Raw genomic sequence first — 13,260 nt, 5'->3', positions numbered from 1 at the left:
TTGTGGGAGTTTGATAATTTGTAGCTCCCATACCTTGGCCATTGGATGCTGTACTAGCCTATACAATAGTTGTGAGAAACTTCCCAATGTTTTTAATTCCCAATGCCAAATAGAAAAAATACAGATGTTAGGATCATAAACTATGTAAAATATCATGTCCAGCAATTTTCCTACCAGTAAGGCATACTACACGGAAGAGACCAACTAAAATGTCAGTTTATCCCGAGGTTGCAATATTTCGTCGTGTAATATCGGTTGCCGATTCTCACGGTTTCAATGGAACGTGTGTGACCACACGACAGTCTATTACAAATAACGTACCATAAACCTTTAGAAACAAGAGAAATTCAGATAGAAATACCAAATACCAATTATCATGTTTCAGTTTGCTTTAGAAACTGGTATTTGCTCCTTGCTCTTCATCAACAAACCCGAATATTTCTCAGCCCAGTTTTGATTTACGACATACCTAATTTCTTATAATTCCATTTCCTACATGTTCAAATATAAATTCGTATGTGCGTATACATCTGTCACGTATATTTTCCAATCACACTAAATCAAACACGACGTGAGCACGATTCACTTCCGTTTGGCACACATTTTCGCTACATTATCTTCAACCACTAATCCCGGCACGCCTAATTGACGACGAAACCCCTTTCAGATGCTTCTCCGGGGGTTTCTCCGTCGGATTTGATCACAACCACTTATAATAAAGCTGCGCTGAATGGCTAGCCACTTTTTCTGCGATCCACCGGCCTGGTTTGAAGAACACGTTTTTCTCCATCGGAATAGTTTCACTTTTTTATAACATCAACATCGGGTTCCAGCAAACTTTAGTACTTTTGGGAAAGAAAATTCAAAATTATCCACGATGTAACTGCAGCGGGTATACCGATCAAGACGAACATCAATCATTTCGCGTATGAAACTTCATTTAAACAAAGAACGTCTTTAGTATAGAACTGAATGAACCGATTGTACGATAAACACTGTGACAAAACACTTTCGAATCTTAATCAAATATAGTACACAACCACACTTTTTACAACTGGTAAAGTGGAATAAGATTATACCCCCAACACCAAGCACTGGCACTGGTATCGATTTCAGTCAACACATTGGAGATGCTTCAAAAAAGCGTTTTGCAGAACAAATCACACGTCTTAATCCGGGCGGCCGAACTCCCAACACTGAGCAGCGCATTTTGCGTTCAAACATGTCCGCGTGCGGCACAAGACTAAAGGCGGCTCAGCGAGCGAGTAGTGAAATCGGCCGCAGCGCCCGATGAAGGGGTGTATGAAGCGCGAAAACGTTCCCGGCGATCGATCGTCCAGCGGAATGTGGTTGATATTCTATTTCGTTTTCCAACAGCAGTTTCTTAAGTTTCACTGTAGAAGTTCACTGAACATTTCACCGATGGAGTTTTTTTTTGTTAATTATGTTTTGAGCTCTTACTTTTATGCATGAGACCGCTATTCCCTAAAAAATGTCACAACAAATTTGATGATATCTGAGCCCTGGCGCAACAACCTGGAACACAAAATTTGACAGCGGACATGACACACTCCAAACCATCATATTTTGACCATGTTTTAGTCACTCAACCTACCTATAGTTCCGCGGACCGTATTTGCCGTACCGCAGATTGAGATCAAGCCAGGCAAGTCCTAGGCCCTGATAGTAGTAGCGAAAAGCTTTCGCTAAAATCTTATTTCGATTCCGTTTTCTCCGCTTCGCACTGCAACTCGCACTACGAAGAAAGCAAAATGGACCCGACCAGATATTGTCGTGGTAAACGAAATATCTAGCAGTGCATGTTGCATCAGTAGAGATGATGTCCAGAAATGAGATGGTTTCCTGTAAAATATACTTTGTTACAAAACCCGTGCTATTTGCCTTCGCATAGTGCGTGGAATAAACCGTTTACTTTCATACATACGCAAGGGCAATTACTAATTATGTTTTGTTTACTTTTGAAAAATGGCGCAAAGGGAGTGCAAAGCTCAAGGAACCTGTTATGCTACATTGGTCAACAATCAGCATCAACTTCAACAAGCGGGTCCATGTAGTACATGTAGTACATGTAGAATCAATTGCAATCTTTCATAGGCCTTAAGGTGGCGCGATTTGAAAAGAAATGGCATATTTATTCCACGATATTGCCTATATGCCATTCTCTAGTCGATTGGGATGTTTAGTTGGATTAGCTACATAACGAAAGTGCTACATAAATAATAATCGGTAAAGTTGATTGATCTTTTCGTGAAACATCCCGTAAGAAAATTTAATTTTCAAGTTCTGCACACTTCCATGTGGCTGTTCGCATACCGTATGAAATATCTTTGTGTTCCGACCGTGTTTGTTCCGACCGTGTTTTCCTTTGTGTTCCGACCGTGTTTTCCTTAGACATACCAGCATTTATGGCACCCTTAGACCTTAGACCTTCCTTAGACATACCAGCAACGAACTGGCATAAGCAGAGGAAAGCATAGTGTCTGCAGAACAACAAATCACTGAAAGTGTTGGTATTGAAAACGAAATTGTAGCCGGTTTTATCTTCGCTCTAAACGTGAACGAAATCCACATAATCGCCTCCTATCGAGCAAACTTTCGCGGTATTTCTGCCTACCTGAACCCGTTTGGCTCAAGAAAAGTGTATCCGCATCTAGCAAATCCTCGTAAATAATTCGTTTTTACGTCATGCTTTTGCCTATCTTACGATCTTATGTTATACTTAAGTTCAGCAGGGGGTTCTAGATACTGAAAACCATTGGACACCAATCGCCCACCTTGCCAGAGTTTCAAAGCAACCCAAGTTTCAGTCAATCCGTAGACATAGCCTTCAAGCGTCTCGTCGTCATGGAATCTCGTTGCCTACGCTATCAGAATCGATTAAAAACCTGTCCTTTCATCTTTCTCCAGACCTCATTCGATTCGAGTGCCCATAGCGAAAGCTAGAAAAACTGCAACGCTGCCAAGTTGCAACCAGTCAGGAAGAGAAGAAATGGGTAAATAGGTTATGGCCATCCACACTACGGGTATTAGTAGTATGATAAGGAGGACGCACATTTAACGATTAACCTAGACTTTTTCCGTTGCGATCTAGCTCTTTGCCAATTACTTCGTGCACTTGCTCTATTTTAATAGCCGCATGAATGGCTAAAATAATTTTGTAAAATGCGGCCCTCTTAAACCATAGTACTATAACCTACAAACTCATAGAACATAGTACTCAAAAAGTGGCCTACTACAGCGTATTGACAAAGAAAAAGATTGTTATGAAGCTTAGATAAGGCCATTTTATTTTATTTTGTATCATTATTAAAACAGCCAGAGTCGTGTTATACACCAACTTAAGGTTTTGCATTCAAGTTTATGCACGATCAGGGTTCGAATTGACGTCTTTCGCACAGAAACCGATTAATTGGGGCACCGACACGGATGATCTACGGACGAACCACTTAACATAAGTCTAAGCTCAATAACTTGCAATACGAAACTTTCGTATTAATTGCCACAAAACTCTTATCCACTTGCCAAGCTTTAGTGGTTGCTGAAGAACCCCACGAGAGCGTGTGGTTAAAGATCAGAAAAACAGGTCCACTCAACCTTTCTCGACCTGGAGATCGACTTTCTCCAGATTTCGTCATTGGCGGGGGCCTGGCCCATGCCGTCCTGGTAAAATAAATGTCTTCGTAAACATGAATAAAGTTCATCCATGTGCGCAGGAAGATATTTGGTATCATACCTATGCTCGGAGAAGGATAGAGCTAAAGGAAACACGGAATACGGCATGAACTTGAAAGTCCAATCAGAAGGTGCCCGAGGGGCAAAGAATGCGCGATGGACTGCAATGGAAGAAGCTCAGGAAAAGCCACTGGTAAACCGCAAGTCAGGGACGACCTTGAAGCGCAAACAAAAAACGCATGTTGCTTGTGGGGCATATAATAGGGACCCAAATTGGCTTTTTCTTTCTATGTTTTCATCGACACAATAAACATTAAATTGATTTGACTACCGAATCTCAATAGTTTATCTCTTCAATCGATATATTTAACCATTTTTCACTTCTTTCTGCAACATTATTGACAACTCTTCAGTCTGCGAAAGCCAATCGAATTGAACATGGTCTTTATTTTAACAAAAAAACTATTTTAAGAACTTTTCTCTGTAGTATCTCAGCTCCTTAATACTCTCTTCAATATCTTCTAACGAACGATGCACTAGTTTTTTTGGAGGAGCTTTCGAATAAATTTCTGCATTCCATCGCTTGCAAAGCTCCTTCATAGTGCTCACATCCACTACACGGTAATGCAGATATTCATTTAGTTGCGGCATGTATTTATTGATAAACAGTCGGTCCATGTAAATACTATTGCCAGCCAAGGGGCACCTTTTTTCTGGGCAGTATTTTTTAACAAAATCCAACGTTTCCGCCTCGGCATACTCCAACGTAATACTCGACGCCTTTACTGCATCAATCAAACCAGTTTGTTTGTGCATTGTTTTGCACCAATCGTTCATCTTTTCTAGTACGCTTTCTGGTTGGTGTAGAACGAAATTGGGTCCTTTGGCTACCACATTCAGATCGTTATCCGTGATGATGCACGCTATTTCCAGGATTCGGTCGCGGGTGATGTCCAAGCCGGTCATTTCCAAATCCATCCACACGAGATTTTCCGGCGACATGGTGGACATGTGTTTTCCAAGGGACTGCAAATTGGGAAATGAGAATTGCTTCCTTAAATGTTGTAAGTGGTTAAGCCGTAGAAAACCACTCATTGCACGTGGTAACTATTTCCTACGAAATGATTGAAGGTTAGTTTTGTTTACATACCTTTTTATTTTCCCAAACAACATACCTTTTGAAAGATAGCTGCCACGGAAAAATCTGTTTATTATATGGGGTTCAGTTCTCTAGCTTGTCTAGTCGACTTTAGGATTACTCCATTTTCAATTCCTGTGCTCGCGACGGCTGAGTATCAAAGTGTGCTATTTAGAAACTTCCATGAACATACGCGAACAACCACGAAATGCCGATTGTAAAACATGAACCAACATACAACGTTTTACAAATAGTCTTTAATCAATCGCTGCAACGAAGATCAACGAGAATAAGCTTGCCTGAGCCCAGCGATGAGAATCGTAAGTAGCCAAACAGTTTGCAGTTACACACGGTTTTTAACATTTTCACCGTTATAGCTTTGGATGAAAACCAATGTTCGGCCGAAATTGATCGTAATGAGTCAGCTTTCCGTAAACTGCAGGCAACTTTGCGAAGTAAATTTTCAATACAGAGCAACAAAGATGAAGCAAAGGACATGGTCGCGAATCCCACAAGTCAATCGCAAGCCGAGCTTAAATCACAACTGGTTTCAAAAATCTCGAAAATGTGCAGTGAACGTGAAGAACAAAGCAAAAGAAATTATTTAAAAATACTCAATATTGGATTGTCGGCGATAGATCGAAACCAAACTTCAGAGCAGGAAGTTCATCAAATTGTAACATTACTGTTCGATAGTCAAAAAGAACTGTCTGTGGTGCGATTGAAGCTATTGAGGACAATTCAACGCTTTCGAAGATACCAAGCACAAAACAATCACCTCGACCGGCAAATGTTAGATAGTACTTTGGAACGCTACTGCGAACTAAAGGCAGAAGTCAATCGGATCGGAGAAAAACTGGAAGAAACAGGCAAACGGATGGCACTGTCGACAAAACAATTTGAACATGATTTATCACGTGGCACCCATTTGCATGAAAAACTGTTTGATTACCAGAGCCGAGTTCTACTCGCAGTGCACGATGTTTCGGATGCCAAAGGAACAAATCATTTTTCCAGAAAAGTACTTAACAAGCTGCTTAGCCGTAAACAGAAACTTCGCAAACAAAATGAACAATTGAAAGAACGAGTTCGTATAACTTCCTTGCTGCTTCGGTAGCTGAGTTTAAATTTGAAAGGATAAATCAATATTATTTATGGCAAAAATCACAGGGATTAAATACACCAGAAGCTTGGCCAAAGTAATGGTGTGATAAATTGTAATTAATTTTCATTCATATTTTAAGCAGAGCCGGAACAGCAAGGATAACAATTCTTACTCTCATTTAGTTTGACATTTCCCATTGCGATTGCTGTCGATTGCTGTGGGCCGCAAGCCGTCAGCGTCATCTCACAGCCTCGCAAGCCGTCAACGACGACCATTTCCATAGTCATTCTCACTTCTCACTGACTCACTAAGTGTGTATTGCTTCTGCTGCTATCGTTTTTGTTATATACTGCCCTCGAACGAACAAAATCTGTGCCTGCCATTGCGACATCTGCAAAAGCAAATATTGTTCCAACCAAAGCAGTGTTTCCACGTCCGTTGCGCGCCAGGTGCTTCGTTATATTGCACAACTCACACAGCCACTGTTTTTTTTTGTGTAGCTTTAGCCAGCTCTGCAACTTGATATCAACCAAGGTTGAAGGTAAGCATAAATGTTAATAAATGTGGTGCTTTTCCTGTAGTACTTTAGTGAAATACGAGGCAGAAAAGTTTCTATTATTGTACGACTAACCCCAATTGGTTGTCTATCTCCGTCCTTGAACCGCAGTTTCTTGCCAAAAGATCCGGATACAGCATCATGAGTGGGCCAATATTTGGGAGCAGTAATAACCTTGGGAGTGGCTCCGGCGGGAATCGGCATTTGGTAGAGTTCCGTGCTGGGAGGATGAACATGGTCAACAAGATGGTACATCCGGACAACAGAAAGGGGCTGGTGTACGTCTATCAGGCGGAAGATGGATTGATTCACTTCTGCTGGAAAGATCGTACGACGGGCAACATTGAGGACGATCTGATTCTTTTCCCGGACGATTGCGAATTCAAAAAGATTGATTACGTGAAAAATGGGCGCGTGTTCGTGCTGAAGTTCAAATCGTCCAGCCGAAGACTGTTTTTCTGGATGCAAGAGCCGAAAACAGATCGCGACGAAGAGTGGTGCCGCCGAATCAACGAGGTGATCAATAACCCTCCATCAGGCAATAACATCGGATCGGGAGGAAGAAACGGCGGTAACGACAGTGGTGATTTGCAGTACATGCTAAACAATATGTCCCAGCAGCAGCTTATGCAACTGTTCGGCGGTGTCGGTCAGATGGGTGGTTTGAGCAGCCTGCTTGGGTCTATGACGTGAGTAAAACTCTTTCCCATCCCAGTTAGCTTGTTGAGCGAGGTGTTATCAGCACATTTAGTGTTTTGTCTAATTTCACTCACTGATCGCTTTGCTTTTATTGTAGTCGTTCTTCATCGGGTAATTCTAGCAGTCGAACCAGTGCCGCTACACCATCTAGCCGCAGCACCAGCAGTGTAACAGCAAGCAATGTTGGCAACGGAGGTAGTACTACAACTCCTACGGCCGCATCAAATACACCATCGACACCTCGAGCACCGAAAAAGACATCAGGATCTTCAAAAACAAGCGGTACAGGTGCTTCGGGCAGCTCCCCGGCCGGAACTCCGATCAACAGACCTGCAAACAGCAGTGACGCCAACACAACAGATGGTGGGTCGAGAATATTTCTTTCAGATTTGCAAAACTATTTGTCCGGTATGAGCGCCCCTGACCTGGCCGGAGCTGGCCAACGCCAAAACATTGACCTTTCTGCAGCCGTGAATTCAGAAACACTCGCATCCATCATTTCGGATCAGCAGCAGGTGGACGCCCTGATCGAGCATCTGCCGCAGCTCGAAGGAGACGATAACAAAAAGGACCAGCTTAATGAAACCATATCTTCGCCCCAGTTTCAGCAGGCCCTCTCGATGTTCTCCAATGCGATGCAATCTGGTCAGCTGGGCCCAGTAGTGTCACAGTTTCAGCTCAACTCGGAAGCCGTGGCAGCGGCCAATGCGGGGGACCTTGAACAGTTTGTAAAGGCATTGGAAAACAGCGCCAAACCGCAAACGGATGCTTCGGCTTCGGCAAGCGGCAAGCAAACGGTCGCCACTAGTGGCGCAGGCAGCAATGAGCAGCAAAAGCCCTCCGAAGTAAACAAGGAAGAGAATGGCCACGACAAGACCGATAAGAAGGATCAAGATGATGAAATGACTGGATAGAAGCTCATTAAAGTGGATAATCAGTTGGCCAACACAATCACTCAAGCCACATCAGAAAACTAGGAAAGAGGCATCGTTTGCCCATTTTTATCCTCTCAAGTTTTAACCTTTGCGTTTTCCGCCTGTACTATTCCTAATATAATCGCAAATAAATTCAAAATGATGTTGAGAATAAGACCGGTATGAAATTTGGTTTAACATTTTTTTAATTTGAATTGAAAATAAGATTTCTGTAGGACAACTGAAACATATAAACAAATTGTTTGTTTACCAATTGTTTTATCATGTAGGTAGTAACGTACGTTGTTATATTTTCTAGTACCACAAGCCTCACTGTTATGTTGTTCATCATCGTGTTTCGTTTATCTCGTTTCCAAGCGGTATGGCTAGTGAAAATGGTTCCACAGCTGTTACAGCTGAACTTCCATCCGATACTGTCTCACGCAAGCAGTCGATGGGATCGGAAACGCAAGCTAGGCTGTTCATGTACTGGTCACAACTACGGTAGAACGGCTCCAGCATAATTTCATTTACAAAATGTTTCTGTAATGCCAGAAGAAAAGCCACGTGCTTAGCTGCCTCCCGTTTAACATTATCGCGCATTGGCCTCAATTCATATGTTATCTGAAAAATTCATGAAATCGTAATACTGGGGCTTGTGCCGTGAGTTCGACGTTTTACTTACACTTTTATCGAAGAAGTTCGGTGGAAGCTGCAAGTAATGCGCCACGCACGCCTCGAATGGAGTATCGCTTATCGTGGCTATAGCCTGTTGGGTTGCCATGGCAGGATAAGCTTTGCAAATGGCAATATGGCCTACCATAATATCAAAGCAACGTCCCAACACAATATTGAATTTATATTGCAACGCATCACGCACAAACCGGCCGTTGTATAAAACACGTAAGTAACGATCGCTGCTCAGCAGTTCCTTCATATCATTCGTGATTCTAATCAATTTTATGTCAAAAATAAAAATCTTGCTATTTGTTGCGATCGACAGCAAAGAAGGCGATTTGGAGTGACGACCCAGCTCGACACCTTCCATTGCCATAGCTATGGTAGTTTGTTTCTTAAGAAACCTAATCGAGTCATGGTATCGAGAATCAAGCTGGTGGATGTAGAGGCACAGTTGAATTTTGTCGATTGCGTTGTTAAGACTTTCTAGCGTAAGTTGTTTGACGGGCAAGGTGGTGGGTGTTGTTTCCTCGCCAGTTCCTTCATCGTTCGATTGTGCTGTTCTTTCGCCACCCTCAACTATTTGAATGCTCCGTATTTCTGAATTATAGTAACACTGATTTCCTTGTAGGTCGTTCGTGGCCAAATCACGCACATTTTCCAGCCGAATGAAGGAACGCCCAGAAGCTACGTGACATAAGCGACCAAGCACACTTTCTCCGTCTAGCTCAACTATCAGCGTCTGTCCTACTTCTAGATTGATTTTATTCATCGTGAATGTGTTGCTTAGTTACAATGTTTCATAAATGCTTCTACCCACAAACGACGACACCCTTTAATCCTCTTTCTGGCTTGCTTTATCTCGGTTGCTGCTACCCGGCGCTTCGGTACCAACGGTGAAGTACGCTTTGTATATGAACAAAAACAATGCCATGTGCAGCGCGACGACTGCACTCACCGCCGAATAAATGTTGCTGGTAACGTTCGTCAATTGGAAAAACCCATCGAAAAGCCAATATTTGGACGCGAAAAACGTGGTGACGGGGAGCACGATTATCAAAATGCAGTAAAGGAACACTGTTTTGAAAGTACGATACTCGGCTTGTTGCTCCTGTCGGTGGAAATTGACAATGGCTTGTCACTGTTTTCGAAGTGTACACACTTTGCCAGGATGCTGCTTACCGCTTTTGAGATGGTGCCTTTGTTTAGCTTAGATTTGGACATTGCGCTAAAACGGAATCACTTCCGTACAGTAATATAAATCTTTGCAACACTTACTGCACTACACGGGGGACGACTGGTTTCCGTTTCAATAAAGACTCGTGACCACCGACGTTGTGCTGTTTAACAATGACTTGTCTTTTGACATGACCCTTCAGCCCTTCAGAAGCGGTTAGATTGACCCTCAAACACGTTGCGACCGTTTTAAGTCTTTTTCAAAATTATATTGAATAACTTACGACACAAAATGTGTCTATTTAGATTTGTTTTTATTTTTTATTCGATATATAAGTACGTAGTATAAGTACGAATTAAAAGATCGACTTTTCCAATCGAGGACTGTGCTGTCATTTTATCACTCTCGTTTATAGCATCTTTCTAGAATGCAATGTTGATATGATCAGAGATATCTGTAGAGGGTTTTGATTTGATGAAATGTAAACTAAGTAGATTTGCGGTTTACATGATTTATAAAACTGGATCGAAAGCGAATGTGAACTGTGATAAACGTTTCGTCAAAAAGCGGAAAAAGGTTGGCATCGCTAAGGTTTGATTCCGTTCGTTCAAAGTTCAACCATTGGCGGAAGCTCAAAACAATTCCGTAATGTGTACCGAAAGCCATCAATATCATGCGCCCGCAAGCACCGGTTTCTACGACTTGGACGAATACTCCTTGGCTCACGTGTTCCTTTTTCTCTCCGTTGATGATCTGGATAGATGCTTGTTAGTATGCAAAAAGTTCCAGCACATTATCCAACGCTTTGTCTATCCCAAAAAAAGCATGAAGGCCCTCGTCACGGGATCCGGCCGAGATTCCAGTTTAAGCCGGCATCGCTTCACTTTCCGAAAGCGCGTAAAGTTGAACGAGAATTGGTGCGATGGCCGTTATGAGGAGCACACACTGTTCCACCACAACGCTATGTATATTTCGCAAATGATTATCGATCGGGACTGGCTTTACATGACCCATGGTGGACGGCTGCAGGCACACCAAAGGACGAAAACGCGACACTTAATTGATAGTAGCGCGCAATGGGAGGTGGGTTTCGCTCGAGACGCCGACATAACGTCGCTGGCGAGGCTCGAAGATCACTTCTTTGCCGGTCGCATGGACGGTAAAGTGATGATATATGTCCACAACACACGGCAGAAACAGTACCTATCTGTATCGAGAGACACCATTACTGCCGTCGATTTCAACCAAGATGTGTACGCGATTACAACGAGACACGATGCTACATATTTCATCAATCGATCTCTGCCGGACAGCGATGAATCAGACTATCTTGAGGAGCTGGAGCTCAGCCGTTCATATATACATCCGCAAGCTTACGAAACGATTAAGTTGAATGGCCATCGGTTGGCGGCAGGCAAGTTTCATTGCAGCAGAAAACAAGCTTTGCAGCTGATTGATTTATATAGGTATGTGCCCACAGAACTGGTAGTTCTTCATAAGCATATGAAATATTTGAATTAAATTACTACTATTTACTTTTCTGCTTCAGCTGTGTGACAATGCAGTTAAATTCGCAATCCCTGGCGGTGTACGACGTAGTGTGGAAGGATGATAATTGCATGTTGACGGGTAATTTCGATGATTCCATGCGATTGGTCGATATTCGAACGGGCAACGACGAAGCTTGCTGGAGAGATCCGTACAATGCTTCCGTATACTGTTTAAGCTTTAACGGTGGTTACGCAGTTCACTGTGGTATGAAGTATCACCATCGCTCCAATCTGTACGACCTACGAGTTCCGAATAACTGCATTCAAATGTACTTTCCTTCGAAACGGAAACATACTTCGCCAGTTTACGGTATTGCGGCCGATCTCTCTCAGTTGTTCCTCGTTACGGACCACAACCTTCGGATACTGAACTTTGACGCAGACTGGGCCGCAAAGAAAGACTACGCCGCGATATAGGGCCTAGGCAATGAGCAGCATTTGCACAAATGCAATCACAATCTGTCAGTGAACAAATTTATTGACATAAAATCTCAAACCTTCGATTGATTCGTCGCGACACAGACGCCCCACAGCTTCGGCCGCCAGCAACCGTTCCTTCGATAGTAGCAATGATATCCCTTCAACCTGAGCTAACTCGTCTGCACTGACGGAAGTGTACCGTTCGACCAACTCGAACGTACGCTCCAATACCAGTTCATCATCGTGGGATTCTAGTTGTAAAACCATCGCTCCGCTTGGAAAAATACGCAATTTGATGGGCCCTATCAACAGTTTGCAGGCATCGAGAAGATCCTTTGGGGAAAGCAGTTCCACCCCACGTGCGCGATTCACGCGACAATAAACATCTGCCAACGACATCATTCCACCGGCTTCGGTTATTGGGTCCAGCAGCATTTCACAAATCTGCTGGGATAGCTTTAGAAAGAATTCCGAATTGCTTCGCGTACTGTCCCTGGTCACGGGATCATCAATGCCGAGACTCATTAGGTAGGACTTGAATCGTACCGTTTCGTCTTCGGATATTTCTCCGTGGCGTTCTCGAATTTTGGCACTGACTATTTTCGTGACCGCCACCATATCTTTAGCCATCTCCATCAGCTTGCCGAGATCCTGGAAGGCAAGGTTTATGTTTTCGTCCGTTTGCTTTTGCTTTGCCGCCAGGCTACGCTCGATGCCCATAATTCCCGTGCGCAGCTGTCGCTGGGCCGGATTTACACTAGGTCCAGCGTCAGATGAAGTGTTTTTCAGCTGAGCACTTTCTCTATCATCAGTCGCTATCCATACGCGAGCGGAAACCGTTGCGTGCAGTGCTTGCACGAACGCCGGATCAACGCCGTTGCGGCCAGAGATTTTCACAAACGAAGCACAGCTGTAATCCATAGGACCGGACTTTTTATCCGGCCGAAGTTCGGCCAGTCTAATGATGATTCGTTTTTTCTTCCCGAACAGCATGGAACTGGCTTCTTCCTCTTCGAGTGAAACCACGTACTGTAATCTTAAAGCGAACGCGTTTCCCCCTCGACCTATTTCTCCATTGCGACCCCAAAGTAGCCGGTGACTAGTCAAAACCACTTCTCCATCTTCGTAACTTGTCTGGAAATCGGTTGCAAGCAGATTTTATGGAAGCGTTAGTACCTTGCGTAAGGAGCATGGTAGATTCCACATCAACGTACCTTCTCGTCACCATCGTAAAGCTTAATACTACGTTCCTTTGCCACGAAGCATTCGTTTTCAGATAATCGAGCCTGACAATGTTCAAAACGATTCATTTCAGAAGGTGTAAACACAC

At 43.3% G+C, this 13,260-nt stretch overlaps 6 protein-coding genes across 9 annotated transcripts; 2 read left to right on the top strand and 4 right to left on the bottom strand.

Annotated features, from left to right (window-relative positions):
* Positions 1-4,111: 4,111 nt before the first annotated feature.
* On the bottom strand, positions 4,112-4,779 carry LOC128278079 (oligoribonuclease, mitochondrial). The gene has a single exon (XM_053016732.1). It carries the CDS (start codon positions 4,702-4,704, stop codon positions 4,156-4,158), a length of 549 nt encoding a protein of 182 aa, XP_052872692.1. The 5' UTR covers positions 4,705-4,779; the 3' UTR covers positions 4,112-4,155.
* Positions 4,780-6,241: 1,462 nt separating this feature from the next.
* On the top strand, positions 6,242-8,280 carry LOC128278065 (proteasomal ubiquitin receptor ADRM1 homolog). The gene is made up of 3 exons (XM_053016714.1): positions 6,242-6,477; positions 6,604-7,181; positions 7,289-8,280. Exons 2-3 carry the CDS (start codon positions 6,634-6,636, stop codon positions 8,103-8,105), a joined length of 1,365 nt encoding a protein of 454 aa, XP_052872674.1. The 5' UTR covers positions 6,242-6,477; positions 6,604-6,633; the 3' UTR covers positions 8,106-8,280.
* Positions 8,281-8,328: 48 nt separating this feature from the next.
* Positions 8,329-9,555, bottom strand: LOC128278074 (piRNA biogenesis protein EXD1-like). Its single transcript, XM_053016726.1, has 2 exons — positions 8,791-9,555; positions 8,329-8,729 (listed from the first exon to the last, which is right to left on the bottom strand). Exons 1-2 carry the CDS (start codon positions 9,553-9,555, stop codon positions 8,454-8,456), a joined length of 1,041 nt encoding a protein of 346 aa, XP_052872686.1. The 3' UTR covers positions 8,329-8,453.
* Positions 9,556-9,618: 63 nt separating this feature from the next.
* LOC128278081 (vacuolar ATPase assembly integral membrane protein VMA21 homolog) lies at positions 9,619-10,075 on the bottom strand. Its single transcript, XM_053016734.1, has 2 exons — positions 9,966-10,075; positions 9,619-9,894 (listed from the first exon to the last, which is right to left on the bottom strand). The coding sequence occupies exons 1-2, from the start codon at positions 10,005-10,007 to the stop codon at positions 9,619-9,621; spliced, it is 318 nt and encodes a 105-aa protein (XP_052872694.1). The 5' UTR covers positions 10,008-10,075.
* A 371-nt stretch (positions 10,076-10,446) lies between these two features.
* On the top strand, positions 10,447-12,322 carry LOC128278068 (F-box/WD repeat-containing protein 4). Of its 4 annotated transcripts, XM_053016721.1 has the most exons (4): positions 10,447-11,426; positions 11,510-11,722; positions 11,815-11,930; positions 12,029-12,322. In XM_053016721.1, the coding sequence occupies exons 1-3, from the start codon at positions 10,609-10,611 to the stop codon at positions 11,885-11,887; spliced, it is 1,104 nt and encodes a 367-aa protein (XP_052872681.1). In that variant the 5' UTR covers positions 10,447-10,608; the 3' UTR covers positions 11,888-11,930; positions 12,029-12,322. The 4 variants fall into 4 exon arrangements, with proteins under 4 accessions (XP_052872681.1, XP_052872680.1, XP_052872679.1 ...); XM_053016720.1 differs by having other exon boundaries at positions 11,815-12,322; XM_053016719.1 differs by having other exon boundaries at positions 11,510-11,930.
* On the bottom strand, positions 11,936-13,240 carry LOC128278070 (vacuolar protein-sorting-associated protein 36). Its single transcript, XM_053016723.1, has 2 exons — positions 13,145-13,240; positions 11,936-13,064 (listed from the first exon to the last, which is right to left on the bottom strand). The coding sequence occupies exons 1-2, from the start codon at positions 13,238-13,240 to the stop codon at positions 11,973-11,975; spliced, it is 1,188 nt and encodes a 395-aa protein (XP_052872683.1). The 3' UTR covers positions 11,936-11,972.
* Between the last annotated feature and the right edge of the window lie 20 nt (positions 13,241-13,260).

This window comes from Anopheles cruzii, chromosome 2, assembly GCF_943734635.1.
Source record: "Anopheles cruzii chromosome 2, idAnoCruzAS_RS32_06, whole genome shotgun sequence".
Taxonomy (NCBI): Eukaryota; Metazoa; Arthropoda; class Insecta; order Diptera; family Culicidae; genus Anopheles; species Anopheles cruzii.
The sequence above is the reverse complement of the archived record's forward strand: the minus strand, read 5'-3'. Positions and strand labels throughout refer to the sequence as shown.

What these genes read in the sequence shown, in the direction of transcription:
- LOC128278079 (XM_053016732.1), bottom strand. Translation starts at nt 4,704, where the DNA reads ATGTCCACCATGTCGCCGGAAAATCTCGTGTGGATGGATTTGGAAATG.
- LOC128278065 (XM_053016714.1), top strand. Translation starts at nt 6,634, where the DNA reads ATGAGTGGGCCAATATTTGGGAGCAGTAATAACCTTGGGAGTGGCTCC. An exon ending in AGCCTGCTTGGGTCTATGAC is followed by an intron (nt 7,182 to 7,288) that starts GTGAGTAAAACT and finishes CTTTTATTGTAG; the next exon opens with TCGTTCTTCATCGGGTAATT.
- LOC128278074 (XM_053016726.1), bottom strand. Translation starts at nt 9,555, where the DNA reads ATGAATAAAATCAATCTAGAAGTAGGACAGACGCTGATAGTTGAGCTA. An exon ending in CGAACTTCTTCGATAAAAGT is followed by an intron (nt 8,730 to 8,790) that starts GTAAGTAAAACG and finishes TGAATTTTTCAG; the next exon opens with ATAACATATGAATTGAGGCC.
- LOC128278081 (XM_053016734.1), bottom strand. Translation starts at nt 10,007, where the DNA reads ATGTCCAAATCTAAGCTAAACAAAGGCACCATCTCAAAAGCG. An exon ending in AAGGCACCATCTCAAAAGCG is followed by an intron (nt 9,895 to 9,965) that starts GTAAGCAGCATC and finishes TTCCACCGACAG; the next exon opens with GAGCAACAAGCCGAGTATCG.
- LOC128278068 (XM_053016719.1), top strand. Translation starts at nt 10,609, where the DNA reads ATGTGTACCGAAAGCCATCAATATCATGCGCCCGCAAGCACCGGTTTC. An exon ending in CAGCTGATTGATTTATATAG is followed by an intron (nt 11,427 to 11,509) that starts GTATGTGCCCAC and finishes TTTCTGCTTCAG; the next exon opens with CTGTGTGACAATGCAGTTAA.
- LOC128278070 (XM_053016723.1), bottom strand. Translation starts at nt 13,240, where the DNA reads ATGAATCGTTTTGAACATTGTCAGGCTCGATTATCTGAAAACGAATGC. An exon ending in TTTACGATGGTGACGAGAAG is followed by an intron (nt 13,065 to 13,144) that starts GTACGTTGATGT and finishes ACCGATTTCCAG; the next exon opens with ACAAGTTACGAAGATGGAGA.